Source organism: Lissotriton helveticus, chromosome 2_1 (genome assembly GCF_964261635.1).
Source record: "Lissotriton helveticus chromosome 2_1, aLisHel1.1, whole genome shotgun sequence".
NCBI classification, from domain to species: Eukaryota; Metazoa; Chordata; class Amphibia; order Caudata; family Salamandridae; genus Lissotriton; species Lissotriton helveticus.
In genome coordinates, this window is record NC_136059.1 from 1,309,057,463 (window position 1) to 1,309,080,096 (window position 22,634).

At 43.6% G+C, this 22,634-nt stretch overlaps 1 protein-coding gene across 1 annotated transcript in view; it reads right to left on the reverse strand.

Moving 5' to 3' along the window:
* The window catches only part of LOC144819726 (probetacellulin-like), a 247,760-nt gene extending 234,557 nt beyond the window's left edge, over positions 1-13,203 (reverse strand). The window contains exon 1 of the mRNA XM_078677500.1: positions 12,940-13,203. Coding sequence (XP_078533626.1) covers positions 12,940-12,997 — 58 coding nt within the window. The 5' untranslated portion in view covers positions 12,998-13,203. The remainder of the gene's footprint in view (positions 1-12,939) is intronic.
* Positions 13,204-22,634: the final 9,431 nt, after the last annotated feature.

Below are 22,634 nucleotides of genomic sequence, written 5' to 3' on the forward strand. Positions count from 1 at the left end.
AGTACGGATCCTGAAAAGTAATTCTAACCGTACTTACCAGTAACTTGAATTTCCTTCCATAGGATATCATTGCCTGCTTTTTGCTGAAAAAGTTTCTAAGTGTCGATTTTTGAAACTTACAAATATTCCTCTAAAATCAGCCGAACTACGAATTCCGATTTACTCACCTGTTATCAGGAGAGACATCAGTGCTGCATCTTTGAGCCCAGTACTGATCCCGAAAAGTAAATCTAAGCATACTTAGCAATAACTTTAATTTCCTTCCATAGGCTAACATTGACTGGTTTCACTTGGAAATTCTTTCAAGTGTGGAGTTTTGGAACTTTAAAATATTCACCTAAAATCAGCCGAACAACGAATTCCGATTTACTCACCCGTTATCAGGAGAGAACCCAGCACTGCATCTTTTAGCCCAGCACGGACCCAGAAAAGTAATTCTAACTGTACTTACCAGCACTTGTATTTCCTTCCATAGGAATCCATTGTTTGGTTTTCACCAGAAAAGTTTGGTGTCTATTTTCACAAACTACAAATATTCCTTAAAAATCGACTGTATGACTTAAACGCATTCTTTCAACTGTTTACAGGAGATGCACCAGTACTGGATCCAGGATCTACCACTGAGTAAGAAAAAATAACGATAACACTACTTACCTGCTAAGTGAATTTCCTCCCGTAGGATAACATTGGTGATTCTATGTGAAAAAGTTTCTGTCAACTATTAAAATACAATAATGTTCCTTAAAAATCACTACTGTAACTAAAACGCTTTTACTCAACTGTTTACAGGAGATGTCCCAGGACTGAATCTAGGATCCAGTCCTGAAGTTAGAAAAGTAATCCATAAAGTAACTAATTGCATTGAACTAGAAATTCTCATTCAGCTCAATGTTGCATTGTGTTTGAAATTGTGTTGCCCATTGCAACAACTGTAACTACTGTACTTAAAAGTCTATTGCCTATTTGCAAAGTATTTAAGCTAAAGTAATTAATTCTGAGAAAGTATATTTTGTAATGTAATGTATGATGTAAATATATTGTAATTTTACAAATAATATATCTAAAAATAAATAGTGTAGTAAATCAGTATCAAAAAAATAAAGACAACAATTAATACATTTAAAAATTGTTTTTTTCAGTGAATTTCAAAGGTTTTGTAAATGACATAGGTTTCAGACATGTTATAGTTAGGAATTAGCATTTAAAAAACCTTAGAAATTCACTGAAAAAACCATAGGTTTTAGGGGTGTTATAGTTAGCAGGACATTTCACTCGTGCAAAACCATTGAAATTCCTCCATTATTGTTAGTTGTACTAAGTATAACTCGCGTGCCCGCAATCCACTGCTGATGATGTCACATATTACATCATTCATGACATGGTCAGTTACATCACTGATGACAATCAGATACATCTTATTATACACTAGTATAACCTTTCAAGACTCATTATAAAAAATGGAGTACCATATTGAAACCATTGACACACCAATTCCAGATTCTAAAAACCCACTCAGCGATTCCTACATCTACACACACATCTAAAACGTACCTATAGATTCACTCATACATGCTAACAAAGATCAATAGAACACTATTAAATATACTTATACACCTACAGCGACATTACACACCACCACACATTCTATTCACTTATGCAGTCATCCTACTCACTTATGCAAACAATTGATCATACTTACATTTACTAAGCTACACACTTATACAAACACCACTTCATTTATTCATATAGATAGTAGCTCATAACTAGTGTGTTATAAAATCAGTATTACAAGTATACAGTTTTTGATACACTCATACAATCGCTGAGTCTTATGTATACTTATTTATATACAACTGTCACATACACTGCCTTTAATATTTCTAGTTTGTTGCACATGTATCTTTGAGAAAAATATTTACTCATCACCACACCCATAAAGAGATTCCCTCACCCAAACAACTGTTTCCACATACAGTCTTAGCGGTACAAAAGGGGGTGGTGATGGACAGAGCATATGAGCCAATCAAACACTCACACCCAGTCAAAAGATCTGGGTTGGATTCATCACCGTTCTTTAGCCCACTCTGCCACCCCAGTTCAGACATGGCTATATGCAAATCAGTCTGACCCTGTGCCTCATGGGAACAGTCCAGCCCGAACTGCCAAGCCATGCCTTCCCTGGACCGGAAACAAGCTTCCGAGGACCTGTTTCTGGCATTACAGCCGTCTTCAGCCCGGCTTGCTTGAATCCAGTGGCAAAGTGAGCATGGGACTCAAGTCTGAGCATACCCTGCCACACTTATGGCGGCCAAAGCGGTACAAAAGGGGGTGGTGATGGACAGAGCATATGAGCCAATCAAACACTCACACCCAGTCAAAAGATCTGGGTTTGATCCAATACCGTTCTTTAGCCCACTCTGCCACCCCAGTTCAGACATGGCTATATGCAAATCAGTCTGGGGGTGAGTGTTTGATTTGCTCTAACACTCCTTCCATCATCCCCTTTTGTATCGCTTTGTTCGCCCTAAGTTGGCAGGGTATGCTCAGACGTGAGTCCCTTGCTCACTTGGCCACTGGATTCAAGATAGCCTGGCTGATGAGGATTATGAATAGGAAACCGGTCCCAGGATGCTTGTTTCCGTTCCAGGAAAGACATGGCTTGGCAGTTCGGGCTGGACTGTTCCCATGAGGCACAGGGTCAGACTGATTTGCATATGGCCATGTCTGAACTGGGGTGGCTGAGTGAGCTAAAGAATGGTGATGGATTAAACCCAGATCAGTTGACTGGGGGTGAGTGTGTGATTTGCTCCAACGCTCCGTCCATCATCCCCTTTTGTATCGCTTTGTTCGCCCTAAGTTGGCAGGGTATGCTCAGACGTGAGTCCCTTGCTCACTTGGTCACTGGATTCAAGATAGCCTGGCTGATGAGGATTATGAATCCGAAACCGGTCCCAGGATGCTTGTTTCCGTTCCAGAGAAGACCTGGCTTGGCAGTTCGGGCTGGACTGTTCCCATGAGGCACAGGGTCAGACTGATTTGCATATGGCCATGTCTGAACTGGGGTGGCTGAGTGAGCTAAAGAATGGTGATGGATTAAACCCAGATCAGTTGACTGGGGGTGAGTGTTTTATTTGCTCTAACGCTCCGTCCATCATCCCCTTTTGTATCGCTCCACATACAGTCTTAACCTCATATAGCTACTAAATCAACTATTTACACATCTTTGGACAGTCACACACCTCCCACCCAACCACACACACATTCACTATCCCATACAAATACTCATTTAACTAATTATTAACTAATATAGACTTTCACATAGCTAGTAACCAACTTATGTAGTAGTTTACACATGAGAGAGTGATCCACACAGTTTAATCACTATTCCATATATTTAGTGAGACACTTTAAATTAGTCACTTAGACAGTCAATCACATTGCTACTAAATCCTCCATTCAGACACTTTTACATCCACTCAGTCTTCAAAGCAGACTGCTATATTATATAAATAATACTTATTTAAATATCGAACCAAACCACATTCACTGGATGATTTCATCAGTGATGTCATTTGAGATGTCATCAGTGATGTCACTGACCATGTCATGAATTATGTAAAATGCGACATCATCAGCAGTGGATTGTGGGCGCGCGAGTTACACTTAGTACAACTAACTATAACAGAGGAATTTCAATGGTTTTGTACGAGTGAAATGTCCAGCTAATTATAACACCCCTAAAACCTATGTTTTTTTCAGTGAATTTCTAAGGTTTTTTAAATGCTAATTCCTAACTATAACATGTCTGAAACCTATGTTTTTTCAGTATATACATATATATATATATATATATATATATATATATATATATATATTTACACAATATCTCTCCCTCGTGGGGCGAGAAAACGGAGTCGCTTTGAAAAACAATTCCAGCACTTCACTGCGTTTAAAGTTCCATCTTGGTTTATTTATAACCTGCAATAGCAAGTATACCATCTATATGATTGAGTGCCCCTGCAACAAAAGGTATATCGGCAGCACCATCTGTGAATTAAAGAAAAGAATCCTGGAACATGTGCGGGCAACAATCCACAGAGACAGGAGTAATGCTGTTGCCAAGCACATGGAGGCGGAACATAACGGGGATTGGAAGCAACTGCGCTTCTGTGGTTTGGAAACAATGACTCTCTCAGAAAGGGGAGGCCACATGGAAAAAGTTTTGAGGCGCAAAGAATCCAGACACATCTTATCATTCAGAACTATGACTCCCCTCGGCCTCAACCAGTCAGAAGAACTTTACATTCACTTATAAGTGGACTCTTGATCAATTGTAACATCTATGCTATAACTGTTTTGCCTCCGCCCGTTCATTCATAACAATTGTTAATTTCAATTTTTCACTTATTTTTGTTTTTTTGAAAACGTCACCCCTGCACATCCCCCTTCTCCCTTACCCTTTGGCACACGGGCTCACAAAACAAGTTTCGGGAAATTAGCCCACTGGAGGGCAGTACTTTGGTCTTTAAATTAAGACAGCAGTCCATTGTAATTTCCCGCACACATATTGATATCTCACAGGTACTTAGCGACTGGAGACATTATATGTTTATATGAACACTATTTTAACCATAAATCCCACAATGCTGAGAATTGTGTCAGAATAATGTGCCCACCAGAGGGCAGCACTGGTCTTTAAGTTAAGCCTTTGAAAATTTAAAATTAAGTTCAATAATTGTTTCCAATCTAAACAGTGTGATTAAGAGTAATAGAGAATGCATTGCAAAAGAATTGATGCCTCATGTAAACCACAATCACACTTCGAACCACAAGTCCCATAATGCTTGTAAATATACTCCTTGTGGGCGGTACCTGTAATGTTGGAAAAGGTTTCATAACATTGTGAGCCACACACACAAACTGACCGTGAGCAAGACAACGGACGTTGTCGAAACGCGTTGGTGTTTGTTGTTTTTTTGACCCCATGGATAAATAAACCAAGATGGAACTTTAAACGCAGTGAAGTGCTGGAATTGTTTTTCAAAGCGACTCCGTTTTCTCGCCCCACGAGGGAGAGATATTGTGTAAATAAATAGCAGTTGGGCTCAACTGCGGGAGCGACGCGACCACGATTGCAGCGCCTTAACAGGGGAAGGAGAGAGCCATAAGGAGGTGATATATATATATATATATACATACATATACACACATACACACACACACACACACTATAACACAGGTGTGATTCAATGTGTGCATGTATATATATATATATATATATATATATATACATACACACACACCCACACACACACACACTATAACACAGGTGTGATTCAATGTGTGCAAGTCAAACACTGCAACTACTATGTTATTTTTTTATTAAATTTTTAGCCCCGGGGAAGTCGTGGGCTACACCCAGTCATGGCGAAACAAGTGTTGGCTAAAAAGAAGAGACAAAAAAAGACAAAAAGAACTAATGCTGTTCTAAAATTGTGTTCAGAATATTATTTACAATTGAGCATGTGCTGGGGCGATTAATATAATCATTTTGAGTGATCGTTTGGATCACATAATATATAGGGGGGAAGGGTGAATCTCCCTACCCTTTACAGCACCACAACATATTCAAAGAGCTGTGAAAATAGTGTGCGATTGTGTGTGAGCGCAAGAGAAACCCTAGCTATATTCACTCAAACAGCAACTACAGGAATGAAATGAAAAGGAGATTTGTAAAGTGCAAAACATTCACTCAAGGGTATCACGGCGCTAGCCTAGCACGAGACTGATAAAACAATAGAGACACCTCAGAGATTGAACAGCCATGTTTCTAAAGCCTTCCTGAATGGTAACAGTTGCTTTTCTTTCTTAATATGTACATGCAGTGTATTCCAAAGCCGGATCGTGCTGACCAAAAAAGCTCCTTCCACCCCACGCACACTTTTTAAATCTGGGAACTACCAGGTTGTGAGAATGTGCTGAGCGGAGCTGATGGGCAGGGGCATAAGGCTGCAAGTTATTTTTTTAAATGCTTGCCCTGCATCATGTGTTGCCTTAAATGCAATGCAGAGCGACTTAAATTCTATCTGCCTTTTCACTGGCAACCAGTGCAGCTATTTGAGCGCCGTGGATACCGATTGATATTTAGGTATGTTTAGCAATAGACACGCTGCAGCGTTTTGCACCATCTGCAGCTTGTTGAGGCATTTTTTGCAGAGGTTCATAAAGAGCCTGTTACAATAATCAGCTCTGGGCAGATCAAGGGCAGACACCACCAATTTCCTCAAGTCAGCTGAAATGAATGGGAGAATCCCTCTTAGTATACTCAGAGTATGGAAGGAGACGGAAGTGACCGTATTGACATGACCTTCAAAAGAGAGCATAGTCAAATGTCACCCCCAAGTAGGTTTTCACCTTATCTTTAGGGTCGGGAAGTGGGCCAAACTCTGGAGGCCACAACGTGGGGTTCCAAAAGTTGGTGTTTTTACCAAACAGTAGGATTTCAGTCTTGCTAGCATTAAGCTTCAGGCAGTTAGCGGACAACCATTCCCCCACCTGGCGAAGACATGTGTAGAACTGGCCGCTGTTTTGCCTGGAGTGCCTGTCACTGAAACCGCAATTTGGGTATCATCTGTATATGAAATAGCAGAGAAACCCAAAGATCTGATTAGCCTCGCCAATGGGGCAACATATACGTTAAAAAGGGTAGGGCTCAATGACAAGCCCTGTGGCACCCCACATGGCAATGCAAAGTTCAGTGACTTGTGCAAACTGTTCCCGCCCTGACAGAAATGATTTTAGAAGATCAAGCTCTTTTCCTCTAATACCAACACCTTCCAGTACTTGCAATAATTTCTGATGGTTTACCGTATCAAATGCTGCAGAGAGGTCAAGCAGCACTAGTGCTGCATTGCCTCATGCATCAACGGTCTGCCTAATTGTTTCAGGGGCAGAGGTCAACGCCAGTTCAGTACTGTGTTGCTTTCTGAAACCAAACTGAGAATTATCTAGGCACTTGTGCTTTATTAGATAGTCTGAGATGACCGAATTCATAGCCTTTTCCACCATCTTTGTGGGAAGTGGGAGTCTGGATATTGGCCGATAAATGTTTGGGTCCACTCCATCCAGCTTGGCTTTCTTGAGAAGGGGGGAGAACGTACGACAATTTCCAAATAGCTGGGAAAATGCTGGTGACAAACATTTAATAAAAATGAGAGTCAGATGTGGGGCAAGAACCTCTGGCAAAAGTTGAAAAGCGGATTTTGTGGACATCATAAGATTAATCACTTCCTCTGTTGTTAGTAGGGTAATAGAGAGAAGTTCATGCTAGTCACTCCCATTAGTGGGTAGCGGAGTGAATTCCAGGAATGCCTACAGGTGGCAGCGTCCCTAGGGGAGCACTCTGAGAACCCGCTATAGACCACCTTCACCTTATCTTGAAAGAAGGTGGCTAGTGAGTTACAGAATGTTTCATTTGATGGTAGAATAGTCTCCTCTGGGCATTTGGCTAACTTTTTCACTGTCGCAAAGAGTTCCTTTGAAGAATTATTTGCAGTTAGAATGGCTTTAGTGAAGTGAGATGCTTTCTCTTTCTATACTAATTTTTGTAGTCAAGTAAGGCTGGTTTATTGGCCAACTGGTTGTTAGAATCAGTGTTCATTCTCCACTTACTCTCCAAACGGCGACACTTTTGTCTTTCCAATCTAAGTTGTTCTGAAAACCATGGTTCAGATTGCCTTGATCTATGACAAATGGATGATTTGACCGGGAGCACCTGATCTATGGAGCTCTTTAGCCAGACCTCAAACGTTGCAGCTGCCTCACACGGATTTTCAGAGAGAACCGGTGACCTCTGTGACAGGGAGCTCTTGAGATCCTTAGGGTCAAGCCTGTTCCAGGGTCGAAACCTTTTCAACTGTTTATGATTACCCGTCCCTAACTGAGGGGTTTGAACAGGAAGTGAGAACATTACTGCTTTATGATCTGACCATAAAAAGCAGTAGTGACGGGAGACAATGCAGGGACTTGTTGTTTATGAACCGTCAGTCCAACCGTTTACCTCCTGAATGGTGCTGCTCTTCAACTGCTGACTGAGGCGTAAACCGTTTGTGAAGTCAAGACAATGAGCAGCATCTCGGTCTGAAGAATCTTCAAGATGGAGGTTAAAAATCGCCCAAGAGCGTAAAGTCAGACAAATGAGATATAATGTCCAGAGAATTGCCAATGGTGTCCACAAACTCCGCCCGGGGACCAGGGGGTCGGTAAATTAAAATGCCCTTAATAGAGTAGTGGTTGTTGCTAAGGGTATTGAATATCAATGATTCTAATGTGGGCCCACTATTTTGCAAATAGAAGGTCCCTTTCCAAATATTTATATAGATGACCGCTAGTCCCCCTCCCCTTTCTCCACCCTGTCTTGTCTAAACATGGTGAACCCCACAGGGACGGCATAGCTAAATCAGGGTCTGAGGACGCTTCTCCCCAGGTTTCCGTAATAAATGCTAAGTCTACACTGTGTGTTTCTACAAACAGCGCAAACTCTGTAGCATGTTTGCAGAGGGAGCGGGCATTTATTAGGGTACCTAATACTGCTCTCGCCCCTTCCCGCTCAACCTTAGTGTGATTATAAACTACTGCTTTCAGTTGAGGTATGGAAAGGCAGATAACAAAACTACACTCGGGAAAATGATCGGGTGCCATGGAAGGATGGAACCTGGAACTGCGACCTTACTGCAGCACCTACCTATTTTATTTAGCACAAGTAGATGGACCCTGGTATAGACGAGGCGGACTGTGGGCTACCTCTGGCAGCATCATTGGCCCTAGGCACGGGCCAGGCGCAGACGGCCACAGAGGCCATGCTTTTATCCCCACACAGTAATTGCAGCCAGAACGTGGACCTGCCCCTGTACCTTCCTACCAAATGGAAGTGTAGCAGCAAAAGCAGTCCCCGCAACCCGTTAACCCACTCCCAGAGAAAGCCAACGCTACACAGAGAGGTCAGTTTGTTAGTAAATGTGCAAGGTTTAAAAAGTCTTTAAAAAAAAACACAGTGCAAATTGATACAATGTTTCAAATTCATACAAAGATTAAAAACGTGATCTAAAAACAGAAGGATGCAATGTTAAAAAGCGGCCGAAACGTTCCTAATGCTAAAGGGAGGCACGCTCACAGTAGTGACCTCCAGCTCGGGATTCAAGTGCGAGCAGGCAATATAATGAAACTTCAATATGTTGTCCTGTGGACAGTTCATAAATGATTTACTTGCATAAATATCAAGCAATAGCATGGTAAGGAAAAACAAAAACGGAAAGACAGTTAAGTTTCACTTCAAAGATTCAGGCATTTGAGTGTGACAAATTAAACTCAACGGGTGTAGTCACAATTTGCAAGTACCACTGCTCATGTACAATAGTATCAACATTTACAGTCAAATGTAGGTACAGAAGTTGGAAGACAATGGCATTTTTTTGAGAGAGGCTAGATTGAGTACACCCAATTCTCTTAGGGATAGAGTGATCTCCCTGGCCCGCGAAGGACAGATAAAGATAGTAAAAACAAAAGAAAGGCTGAGGTCTAATTTTGGTGGCCTGGTATGGACGAAGTGCATTGAGTTGTTCGTGGTTGTGTTGAATGTAATCTCAGTGACAACATTCTTGCAACCAAACACATACCAATGGTTGTTCCCAAGCTTCCAAAACATCCTTGGGATGAAGTATCAATTGACATAGTGGGTCCCCTAAGTGTGGAACAACACATGCCATCTTTGATAGTTTTACTTTATTTATATTCCGGGTGGGTGGAGGTATGTTTAAATTACATCACCTCAACAAGCATTTTGAATTTTTTAAGGGGTTATTTAAAAGAGAAAGCTTCTCTAATTCAAATCTTCCAAAATAATGGGGTGGTACTTAAGAATTGTTTGGTTTAACATCCTGAAACCAATAGCGCATAGAAAGAATAAACAAAACTCTACAGGAGAGTTGTTCCAACTGGCAAAAGCAAATGGGTTGGATTGGAGAAATACTTTGGAAGAACTGATTACAGCACACAGAATAACTCCGCACTCATTTACTGGGAAGATTCCCTTTAAACTTTTCAAAAGGAGGTCACCTAACACCATACTGTGTCTGAGGTGGACAGTATGGAACAAGGGGGTGAAGGATATTGGAGTGGGTAAATGGAGAGATAGGCAAACCGAATAAGAGAAAACTGCAGATTGATGATCGAAAGAGGGTAATAAACGTAGTAACTAAGGTAGAAGACTCCGTCAAAATAAGACCACCTGTGGGTTGCACGCAATGATAAAAGTATACAAAAGACACAAGGCCATCAAATTATTTAAAAACACAGTCAAAGGGAGGATGGAATGGTGTGGAGTCTGAACCGTGTTGTGGTTGGTATTCCTAAGACATGCAATATGGAAACAGGCAATATGGAAAGTGGTAAACATGTTCATGTGCAGAGTGACAAGGTAGGCAATGACTCGGTTTCACATAGGAGACATTTAAAGATACAAAGTTAAAGTCTAAGGATAAAGAAGCGTCCTATCTAAAGGATTCTGTTAACACGAAAAGTTTATTTGTGCAGCTCTCTAATTATGGAGATTTTTTGGTAGGCTGTTCTATAACATATGCAGACCCTTATATATTTGTTTTGGGATTCTCTTAGTTAACAATAATTTCTGTTTAATGTAATTCATGTACACTATTATTAAAGGAAGAAATGTATTGTATCTTCTCCTATGGGCATCTCATGATGAAGAATGGTCACGAGATGCCATCATTGTACTTGAGTGTTGAATACAGAGGTTGTGACTATGTTTAAGGGTTTGGGTAGCAGTTGGTATCTGAATGGAGATCCGGAGTGGGGTGTTAATAAACTACTCTTCAAATCTTCACTGCATTGCCTGTGCTACGTTTCATCTTCGATATAACGATTTCCAACAAAGGTGGAACAGTGCACAGAAAGTTCAATAGGTGTTGTTCTAGGTGTGGCAGTAAACTTCATAATTCAGAATCCAAGTCTTGTTTTGCTGTGGAAAAGAATGCAGAACGGTGGATGCATAGGACACTGCACCCATGTGTAAGAGCAATTTGAGAATTAAAGTTGTGGTGATACAAGAAAATGTGGTGGGGGACAAAAAAAATGAGAATGTTGTGCATGATAAAATGGAGAGAATTTTAGGTGTGGATGACATTAAGAATAAATCTGGTAGACTCTACAGACCAAAAGCGGATTTTAAAGGGAAGGTAGAACTGTTTAACTTATGACGGATTCAGGTTCACTTTATACCATTGTTCCCAAGTGTATGCTCTTACAGGTGTGACCATATATGCGTTTGTTGCCAATAGACATAAATCCTGGTGGCTGTCAGGGTGAGAAAAACTGACATTATTGGGCATATGTTGACGAAGGTTTCATTCCAACACAGACTCATATTTGGAAAAGTGTAGTTAGCAGAGTGTGGACCCCCAATTTTGGGATGGCTACATCAATATGATTTGCACATAATTATCAACCTGAGATCACCCAACCAGGTTATGAATGACATTTCCATTGATTAAATTGGGGGGCACTAAACAACCTTTTGATGAAAAGTTCGGAAAAGTGAACATTTATGTACATAAAATTGTTAAACCTGATGCCATTCCTTTTCAACATAAGCCAAGGAGAGTTCTACTTCTGGTCATTACATACTGCCCTACGCAATCAAACTAGAGATTAGGAACGTGAACATCTTCAAAAAGTACACTTTGCTTTTGCAGCCAAATTAGATGCGATGTAGGGTTGTGTATCTAGGGAGTACAGTTGCAAAGTATATTAGAAAATGGCTGTTAAAAGTGATAAGCAAGGAAGATACAGTAGCTTAGCATCCGAGGTGTACACCTCTTATGAAATACCACAGCCACAGATGGGAGTTGGAATGCATACTTTCAGAAAGGTTGCTGGGTAATGACAATCCCAAACGCGCCACCCAAAATAGCTCAAGTGTTAAACAAAGGCGTTGTGCAAGTGCAGTCGCCGAGCACCTGTTCTGCAACCTCGGTGTTTATAATGTGCATTCCACGGCAATTAAACAATGCTGGGGAATTTGCTTGCTGTGTTGTAGAACATATTGCCACAAAGTTAGTTAAATCAGAGTATATTTTGTTTGTACTTTGAACTCTCCCACGCGTCTCATCCCAACTAGGGAAGCAACAACAAACCATTATGCAAACTTTTAAGAACCAAGTCGGCTCAGTCTCCGGTACAGGTAATACAGGCTTTTAAGGAGGAGATTCCCACTGAAATCCGCATACATTATTTGTTTTCGAATGGATGTTTAAGTCAGGGTGTCCCCCATCCCAAACCTGGGCGGACACAAGGGGATCCCAAAGAGATGACAATCGACAGAGGGGCCAGGAGTTAAGGGACAAACGCGAACGTCAATCACAAAATTAAAAGTGATAGTAGTTGGGCCGTACCCATCAATAGTGCAACAGGTACAGTGACACCAGGTCCCGAGATGCAAGGGGCCCGCTGACCACCCAAGATTACCTTTTTTTTTATTGCATAACTAGGCTAAGGTTTAGGAGTAGTTTCCTTGCTTGTATTACGGCATACATCATATTACTTAAGAGGGGGTAAGTAAATGGAATAAAATAATAAATACATTAATTAATAATATTTTCAGAAGTAAAAACTATAAATCGAAACATTAACAGTTTAAAAAATAGATAATTGACAAAATAACGTATAAAGATTCAACGAAACCCCGGCGTGGCATTCCCGTTTCAAATGAAGCAGGCAATCCCGGCACGTGGAGTCACAGCCGGCGTCACCCTGAAGGAAGAGCCTGTCCCGGGCGCGCCCAGCCTCGGTCACAAGGGCCGGCACCTGCCACCCCAGGAAGCAGCCGGGGCCGGCCGCTGGGCTCCGGAAGGAAGCTCGGCTTACCTAGCAGCAGCGCCGCCGCCAGCGGCAGGTGCGGGCTCAGGCAGGACAGCGGATCCATGAGGAGGAGTCGGGCCGCCTCACGTGGGGGTCCGCCGAGGGCCCGGTGGGGCCACCCGAAGCGCTCGTGCGGGACCGAGCCCGCGGACGTCCCGGACGCTGGCGAGCTGGTAACGTGAGAGAGGTCGGCGCGGTCTCTAAATCTAAGCCTCTCTCCTCCTCCCGTCCAACCCCCTCCGAGCGCAGCATGGCAATGGAGCGCGCAGCTGTCTCTTCTCGCTTTCTGTTGCTGTCAGAAAGTTAAAAAAAAAAAAGTCATTGAAGATACATTTGTAACCTTTACACCTTCTCCCTCTGATTGTATGTCAATTGGTTCTGGCTTTGTTTACACCTAAAATCAATCCACACGCTGCATGCCTTTCAAATACAAGGTGATCTTTTGGCAGGTTTATGGGGGTGTAATAATATTACATTAGTGCTCAAAAGTCACCAAAACAAACATTATTATAATTCCAATTGGTTCTTGTAAAACCGTTGAGCAAACTCAATCAAACGAGTAATTTTCGTTCAGTTCGGACACTAAAAGAGCCCTTGCAAACTTTTCTTTTCAGCCAACTAATTGCAAGTCCTCTTTTACACTCTCTTAGCTCCAACGTGAATGAAAGCTCCAAATTAAATAACCCTTTGCACTGCACAAACTCTAGTTTTCATCGACACTAGCTATTTTTTCTTTTGTTTTTTATCCCACAATATGCATAATTAAGTAGAAGTTTCGGACCAAAAATGAATTGATTGACCAGGTATTTGCTTTTTCCTTTCTCAATTCCTTCCCTTTATATTGGACTGATAATTATATGGCAGGCACATAACACCCGTTTAGAGAAAAACATCTATTTACCACATTACCAGTGTGACGATCTCCATCTTTAATAAAAAAAAATATTGCTTACTTAAGTAGACCGTGTCTTTCTGGGGCATTTTTTCCTAACCCTTCTCTTCCTAATGTCCACAATATGCCCTATGTCATTTTTTTATTTGTATACATTTTTTAAATATTATAAGCACCATTTTGCTGTTAATAAATTATCACCGTAGTCCTGTTTGGCTGAGGTTGTATAGATGACGTTTTTTTCATAATAAAACGTTTTACTTCAATATCGACATTAACATGTGATTCAGCAATGGGCCAACCCTCTTATCGTTAGCTATCTGATGGATCTTTTTGTACGACTAAAAGGTGATGGGAGTTAGCACTTGGTCAAACACATTTAATTAACGGTATAACCCATTTGGCTACACAGAAAAGGAGCAGGTATTTTTTTTTATTTGCATGATTAACACAAATCTTACAATTACTACATTCTTAGGGGAAAACACCAATTTAAAATACAGACCACTCATTTTAAAATGTCTTAAATTCTAAAATAGTTTTCTTAAATAAACATAAACACAATTTATAGATATTACATTAGACTGTCATCTTTCCAGAACTTAATATAAATAGTGTCAATTAATATTTCTATAATTTATGTGTGGTATCATAAAAATAGTCCTAAATGTTGTCCTTAATTATTTTAGACTTCCAGATTTCCTGTGGGCAACTCACAGGTATCCAACTTCTTATTAACAAGTATTAAACATTTAGTAAAATTGGCGTTCATTTTTATATTCGTTGGTCTAAAACAAACTACCATGGCATGTCTGCAGGTACGAACACCTATGCGGTCTATGAAGGCGGTCCTATTGACGGATCTGATGAGTTGGAGGTGTTGGCAGGTGGCGTTTCTGAGTGCTGAGTAGCTTTCCGGTGTTCTTTTGCGGGTCCAGTTTTTTTCTAGTTTTCGGCAGGTTCGTTTGGAGGCCTGGAGGTCTTCAGTGAACCAGCTGGTTATCTTGCTGGTGTGTGTGTTGGGGGGCTTATTGAGCGGGGCGAGGGTGTTGGCGCAGTCGTTGATCCACTGTCTGAGGCTGTGTGCTGCGGCGTTGGGGTCGGTCGGGTCCGCAGGTGGGCTCTGGGCAAGGGTGGCGGTTAGCTGGTCTTCGGTGATCTTGCCCCAGCTGCGGCGAGGCATCTGCTGGGTGCGGTGGTGTGGTGTGGGTTTCCGGAAGGTGAATGGATGCATCGGTGGTCGGTCCAGTGGAGTTCGGTGGTGCAGTCGAAGAAGACGTGAGTGCTCGCTGAGAAGATGGGGTCAAGCATGTGCCCGGCGGAGTGAGTGGGTGTTGTGACGAGTTGTCTGAGTCCGAGGTTGCTGAGGTTGTTGATCAGGGTGGAGGAGTTGGCGTCGTTGTTGTTCTCGAGGTGGAAGTTCAGGTCCCTGAGGAGGATGTAGTCCGTGGAGGCGAGGGCATGTGTGCTGATGAAGTCGCTGATGGAGTCGCTGAACTGCGGTCGGGGTCCCGGGGGACTGTAGATGAGGGTGCCTCTGAGGGTGGTGTTGAGGTCGGTGTGGATCTGGAAGTGCAGGTGTTTGGCGGTGTTGAGGGCGTCGTCGTCGTGTGTCGGGATTTTGAGAGTGTACCTGTGGACAATGGCAATTCCTCCTCCTATTCCGTTGGTGCGGTCCTGGTGGGTGATCTTGTAGCCTTCCGGGATGGCTTTGGCGATGTCAGGTGCCGAGGAGGGGGTTAGCCAGGTCTCCGGCAGGAAGGCGACGTCTGGGGCACTGGTGTCGAGTAGGTCCCAGAGTTCTACGGCATGTTTACGGGCAGAGCGGGTGTTGAGCAGGATACATCTGAGGAAGTTGGGTCCTTCGGTGGGTGGGTTGGCGGGCCGGATGCTGGTGAAGCTGCAGTTCCTGCAGGAGAAGGGCCCTTGGGTGCACTTCGGGACGGCCAGGCAGCAGGTGAGTCATCGTCTGGTGTTGAGTGCATGGAGGGTGCTGGAGTCGTAGCGGAGGCAGGCGTCGTGGGGTTTTCGGGGGCCAGGGGTCCTGGCCCTTGGTGGGGTCCAGGCACGGATGGGTGCAGACGGGCTTGCCTTAGGCGTGCCTTCGGCACACCAGCAGCGCAGCTGCTGCGTGGCCTCCATATGAGGGGATGTGGGAGGGAGGAGCAGCTGGGAGGTGGGAGCGGGCGGCGAATGGGAGATCAGGGGGCCACCCGCAGGGGACGCATTGGCGGGGAAAAAATGAGGATGGGGCGAGAGAGGGGGATTGAGAAGGCGAAGTGGGGCACAGAGGGGCACAAAAAACAAAAATACAACAATGCTAATCACACAGGAAAGAGCTGATCACAATTAAGCAGTGTAAAGATTATGAGGAGGAGCTCAGGCGAACGGGGCCGCAGGGGACGCAGCGGCGGGGAAAAACAAGGATGGGGGCGAGAGCGGGGGATACAGAAGGCAAAGTGGGGCACAGAGTGGCACAAAATACAGAAATACAACAATGCTAATCACGCAGGGAAGAGCAGAACACAATTAAGCAGTGCAAAGATTACGAGGAGGAGCTCAAGGGGGCGGGGCTGCAGGGGACGCAGTGACGGGGAAAAAAGAGGATTGTGGCGAGAGCGGGGAATACAGAAGGGAAAGTGGGGAACAGAGGGGCACAAAATACAGAAATACAACAATGCTAATCACGCAGGGAAGAGAAGAACACAATTAAGCAGTGCAAAGATTACGAGGACAGCACAGAGCGAGTAGACGGGCAGTGGTGGAAAAAAACGGGCACAAACTAGTTTGAGTGGCAGCAGCGGGCTCGGGCACACAGGAGGGCTGTGTGGTGGCGAGGGGAGCGACCTGTCTGGTGACAGGGTCAAGGGTCGCTCTCTTCACCACCGCGCGGCCTCCATGTGAGGGGATGTGGGAGGGAGGAGTAGCTGGGCGGTGGGAGCGGGGCGCGAATGGGAGCTCAGGGGGGGGCGGGCCGCAGGGGACGCAGCAACAGGGAAAAAATGAGGATGGGGTGAGAGCGGGGATACAGAAGACAAAGTGGGGCGCAGAGGGGCACAAAAAACAAATGTACAACAATGCTAATCACGCAGGGAAGAGCAGAACACAATTAAGCAGTGCAAAGATTACGAGGAGGAGCTCAGGGGGGCAGGGCCGCAGGGGACGCAGAGGCGGGGAAAACAAGGATGGGGGCGAGAGCGGGGGGTACAGAAGGCATAGTGGGGCACAGAGGGGCACAAAATAAAGAAATACAACAATGCTAATCGCGCAGGGAAGAGCAGAATACAATTAAGCAGTGCAAACATTACGAGGACAGCACAGAGCGAGTAGACAGGCAGTGGTGGAAAAAAACGGGCACAAACCAGTTTGAGCGGCAGCAGCGGGCTCGGGCACACAGGAGGGCTGTGTGGTGGCGAGGGGAGCGACTTGGGTCGAATGAAAGGAAATGTCAGTACATTAGATGCAAAATTAGTTTCATGTTACATTTCAGTAAACGTGAAGTAACGTTGAATGCACGAATTCAAATATGACCAAGAGCTACATTATGAATACCAATGCGAAAACATTAGTGCGCACATTTGCATAAATCACTCTATTTTCTACTGTAAATGCATTTTAATAGTGTGAGGATGGTTTTTATCAAGTGTTCAAGGACTACATATTATTTTAATAATGTTAAAGTACCCAGTATGTATGTTTTCTAATTCTACATAGAATGCACTTCAGTACTGAGTTCAAGTGTAACACTTTACATTAATAACGTACGGACACACAAAGTACGTAGTGCTAAATGCACATAAAGGTTGCGTATTTGTGACGTGTAAGGGTGGAGCCAAAATTATGCTGCTCCACATGCAGCACACAAATGTACTGAAAGTGTATTGACTGACTGGCTAATGTATGGCCTATTTTAAAATGGTGAAACGTCTGGTTGGTATCCTGCTTTCTTAAAGTGTCTTTTTGTTTCAGAAAGATTCTACTCCAAATATATTATCAATGTGTCCTTGGTGTTCTGTTTTCCTATATACAATCCTTGTAGAATGTGTTAATGAGCTGTTGTATAACACCTGCAAAGCACAGCCTTGGAAAATGTATCTCATTAAGTTACTGATAACTCCAAATCTGAAGGACGTTTATGGGAAGCTTCTTTGTGTGGTAGCTTCAGAAAAGTAATTCATTTCCCATAACTGCTTGTGCCTTAACTTGATTGGTTCTGGGAACCATGTATAGGTTCAACGAGTGTTGGAAAATGTGTGTGATTAAACAAATGCAATGTAGACGAGAGTTCAGATGCCTTTCTGTCTGCCTTTAGATTCAGACTGCTTTTTCCTTCAGTTAGAGCAGATGCTTGCTTTTCCCATTCAGAGGCTTAATGGTAGAATCCCCCAATCCTGACATCTCTTTAGTTTTCCCTGACTTCCCTAGCTTACAGTGTAGGTTGCTTCCTTTATGGGAGAACAGTTGTGCTCTATTCTATTTGAAACAACGTTATAAGCATTGTGTCTTTGCTCATATGATTTTGTATTGGTTTGAATATATTGACTTTTCATGTTTTTGCTATTGAATTACAAACAATTCTGATGGCTTGAGTTTGTAACTTTGCAAATCATTTAATAAACATTTAAGGTTTTGAATCTAAGTTTACTCTGTCTTCCTTGTGAGGCCAAATGTGCTTCACATTATTGAAATGTATTGAATTTGATGTCCGCCTCGGTCAGAGCTAAAGATTCATCACAGGGAACATATTGAACCAGAATTTGCATAGAGCAAAGAGCCCTAACAGTATCAATTCTTTTTTCAGTTGTGCACTCCCAGAACACGTCATTAGGACACTGCTTCAATTTAGCCTTAGTTCAAATTACAGATACATTAAGCATAAGTCTATTTATTGAAATATACTTTACAGATTTCTGGGGCACCTTTTGTTCAATCATTCATTGCTTGATTTTATGCGCAACACATCAATGGTCAACGATAAATCGGCTGTCCCCGGCTTGGGAGAGGGATGGAGTAGTGTGTTATCAAAGTGGAGTGGAGGCAAGACTTACAGCAAAGGGCCATACTGTATAAAAGGTTCATGTCCTGCCTATGCTTCCCTGGGGCTGTAATGCAGCGTTTTACAGAACTTTAGTCATAGGCACTGGAAGTGCTGCAGCACCCTTGAAAAACAATGCTGGAGTTCAGAAGGTTGTTTTTATCTTGTCACATGTGCTGTGTGTTCCAGAACAGAGGTAAATTATTTTACCATAGAGACTGTTGTTTACTTTTCTTTCTCTGACTGCAGCATGAGAGGTTTTTCGAAAGTGCACTGTTGTAATTAGAGGATACAGAGGCCGGTGTATAATGAGGATGTCTTTATTGTATCTTAGTTCCTGGATAGATGAGTAGAAGGTAAAGAGTAGAAGAAGTGTAGCCCCGCCAGGAGCAGCCTCCCTGCTGTTCAGTCTCCGTTCACCAACTGACGCTCCACACACACACAGGCACTTAAGCATTCTATGAGATCATCCCACATTCCAGCTGAGCAGTAGGGAAGAGACAAGAACTAGTTTATGACACATCCTCTTTCCTTAGGGAATGAAACAGCAAATAAGTGCAATAGAGGAAATGTCATTATAAATGATACATCAGAAATAACATAAGCACGAAAAGAAACATTTCATAGTGCATATGACAATAGGTGTAATACACCATGAAAAATAGAAGAATAACTACTTCCAAGAATAACTACTTGGAAGAATAACCAGGCATGCCCCATGCCCCTCCCTTGGGGAAGAACAAAATAGCGAGGGCATTACTTTGGGATATCCCCACAACCTTCCCGTAAAAGGGTACACTCTTATGGTAGGGAGAATACTTGGGGGGCTAACTGCCCCCACAACCTAAAGAAACAAAACATTAACCTCCCCACTAAAGGGTACACTGTAGAGAATGCATCCACTCAAATGAAGCATTAACTGACTCCACAACTTCCCAAATGATGGGTACACCGAAGGGTAAAACATCACCCCAGAAACCATAATTGGAGCATTGACTGGCTCCGACAACCTCCCCAATGAAGGGTACACCGTAGGGTATACATCACCCTAAAACTAAATAGGAGCATTTGACTGGCCCCACAACCTCCCCATAGAAGGGTACACCGCAGGGTAAAACATCACCCTAGAAAACAGAATTGGGCATTGACCTGCCCCGCAACCTCCACAATGAAGGGTACACCATAGAAAACAGCATTGGGCATTGACTGGCCCCACAAACTCCCCCCCAAAAAAACAAAAATTGGAGCATTTCACTGCTTCCACAACCTCCCCAAAGAAGGGTAATCCATAGGGTAAACATTACCCTAAAAACTAGATTGGAGCATCTGACTGGCCCCACAACCTATCAAAACAGGTACACTCCTCACTAAACCAAAACTTGGCTTGAACACTCACCGCTCTCATAACCACCCCATACATAAGTACACTCGAAACATAAATGACGCTGACCGCCCACACCACCTCCCATGACAGGGTACACAGCAGGGTGAAAGTCACCGCAAAAACTGAATTAAGTCACTGACTGCGTACATAACCTCACTACATTCATAATCGGTGTAAAAATTGGCACAAAGAACACCATAGACTGAATAGGAGGCAGCAACCACCCACAAAACTTCCTCAGGACTGGGTACACCACCCCCATGACCTCCCCAAAGTGGGGTACACAGTGCAGTAAAAACTGGAAGTAGGGGTGTTCTACAACTGATATGGACCCTATGCACAAACTATAACCTTGGGCGCACACATACTAAAACGAGACATGCATTACAATGGCCAGCAAAATAATGAAAAGAAAGTCTCGAGCTCCGGTGAGCGTTCTCTCACCTGAGGTCTTCACCCAAAGAGAAATCCCTTTCCAAAAACTGCAAGTAGCTGTCATAATCTGATAAACTGTTGCGGAGTGACCTCATCCTAGAAAAGTAAAACCCCGATGTGTTGTGTCCTGCAATCTAGTCCAAAATAGTTGACATACCATTTTTGATAAGGAACAAGAGTCTCCATAAAGAACCGGATGGTTGCCCCACGAGTGCGCCGAAAGTTGAGTCATGGCCAAGGTCCAACATAGAAGTGTACCTGTAGTTACACCCGTGGGAAACAAGTCAAGAAACGCAGACAATCTGCACGATGAGACCTCCCAGGCCACGATTCCATTATGAATCTGCAACGTTTCCAAAATCTTTATTGAGGGAACAACGTGGTTGGCAGAGCGTGTAGTATGCAGATAGCTTCACCGGACATGATGGGACGTGCCAAACACAAGATGGCGGCACTCTTAGGAGATGCACGCCGAGTGGCTCTAGGTGTGCTCCTGCTCTAAAATGTCTAAAGGCAGCAATGAAGCTGGCCAAGCAACGAAGGGAAACGTCATATAGGACTTACCAGCTGGTCCGCGTGAAGAGGCGAGGAGCGTGTGCACTGTATGAAATTTTGAATGGCTGCGTGGCAGTTTTCTTCTTAACTGCACTGTAGGCAAGACAACTCACTTGTGAAAACAAATTAAAATAAATACATCTTTACACCCAGACAATACACTCTTGAGGCAGCCGGAGAAACAAGGCCACTCCTATGTCTAATTCTATCGTCTCACAGCAGAGATGCAACGAAGTCAAGACAAAAGGCACTGGCACACGTTGAGTCACATGTCTTGTGCTAGCAGGCAGGACTGGTGACTGTAGCCTGTTGCAAGACACACATGTGTGGCATGTATCCAAGCAGCAAGTCGCTCAACAAATACACTTCACCACGCACTGAGGCTGCCTCCAAAGGCAGTCACTGTATACTTAACATCTTGAAGCGATGTAGTTGCTTCTCACAGTCCAAGATCTCCAGTAAGATGTAGGCTGTTAAGGATACAGCACACGGTAGGCTGTTGGAAAATTCCAATGAACACAACAGGTTGCCCACACTATAGGTAGTAACCCAGAAGTCTTGCAGGTGACAGCGGGGGTCCTCAGTAGTGGGATGACAAACACCCAGGCTGCAGGCTATCCAGGTAGTACAGGACACTGGTGGGGCTGACCAGGGTGTTTCTTTAAAGTTTTAATGTCTTGATTTCCATAACATTTCCTTTTCCTTAAAGTTTCAGTCTCTTGATTCCTTAGTTCTTTTATACAGGGCCTTCCTTACTCCACACGTAGGTTCTTCGCCAAATTGTTGTAAATAGAGGATACACAGGCCGGTGTATAATCAGGATATCTTTATTGTAGCTTAGTACCAGGATAGGTGAGTAGAAGAAAAAGAGTAGAAGAAGTGTAGCCCCACCAGGAGCAGCCTCCCTGCTGCTCAGCCTCCGTTCACCAACTGATCCTCCACACACACACACAGGCACCCAAGCATTCTATGAGATCATCACACATTCCAGCTGAGCAGTAGGGAAGAGACAAGAACTAGTTTATGACATGCACTATGTGATGTTCTTGCTGGGGCACCAAGAGTATATAAGGAAAGTGTTAGACGGGGACCTGGAGGGTCGGCCGAGCACAAGGGGAGAGGCCTCCGGGGAGGGCCATCTCCAGCGATCGTACAGACAAGTAACTTCCCCCCCACAGATGGACACCACACGAAGATCAGCTTAACACCTTTTATAGGCAATTCTTGAGTAAGGTGGTACGATACAAGGAGATCAGGACACGATGATCCTCTCAATTCTAGTCTCTATTAGGGAAAGGGGGTAGCGGGACAGTCTTGGTACCTACGGGTACTGAGGTGAAACGGTGGTAGCTCACAATCCTCGAGCTTGGCGTTCGGACGGGTCAGACCGCGGCAGCGCC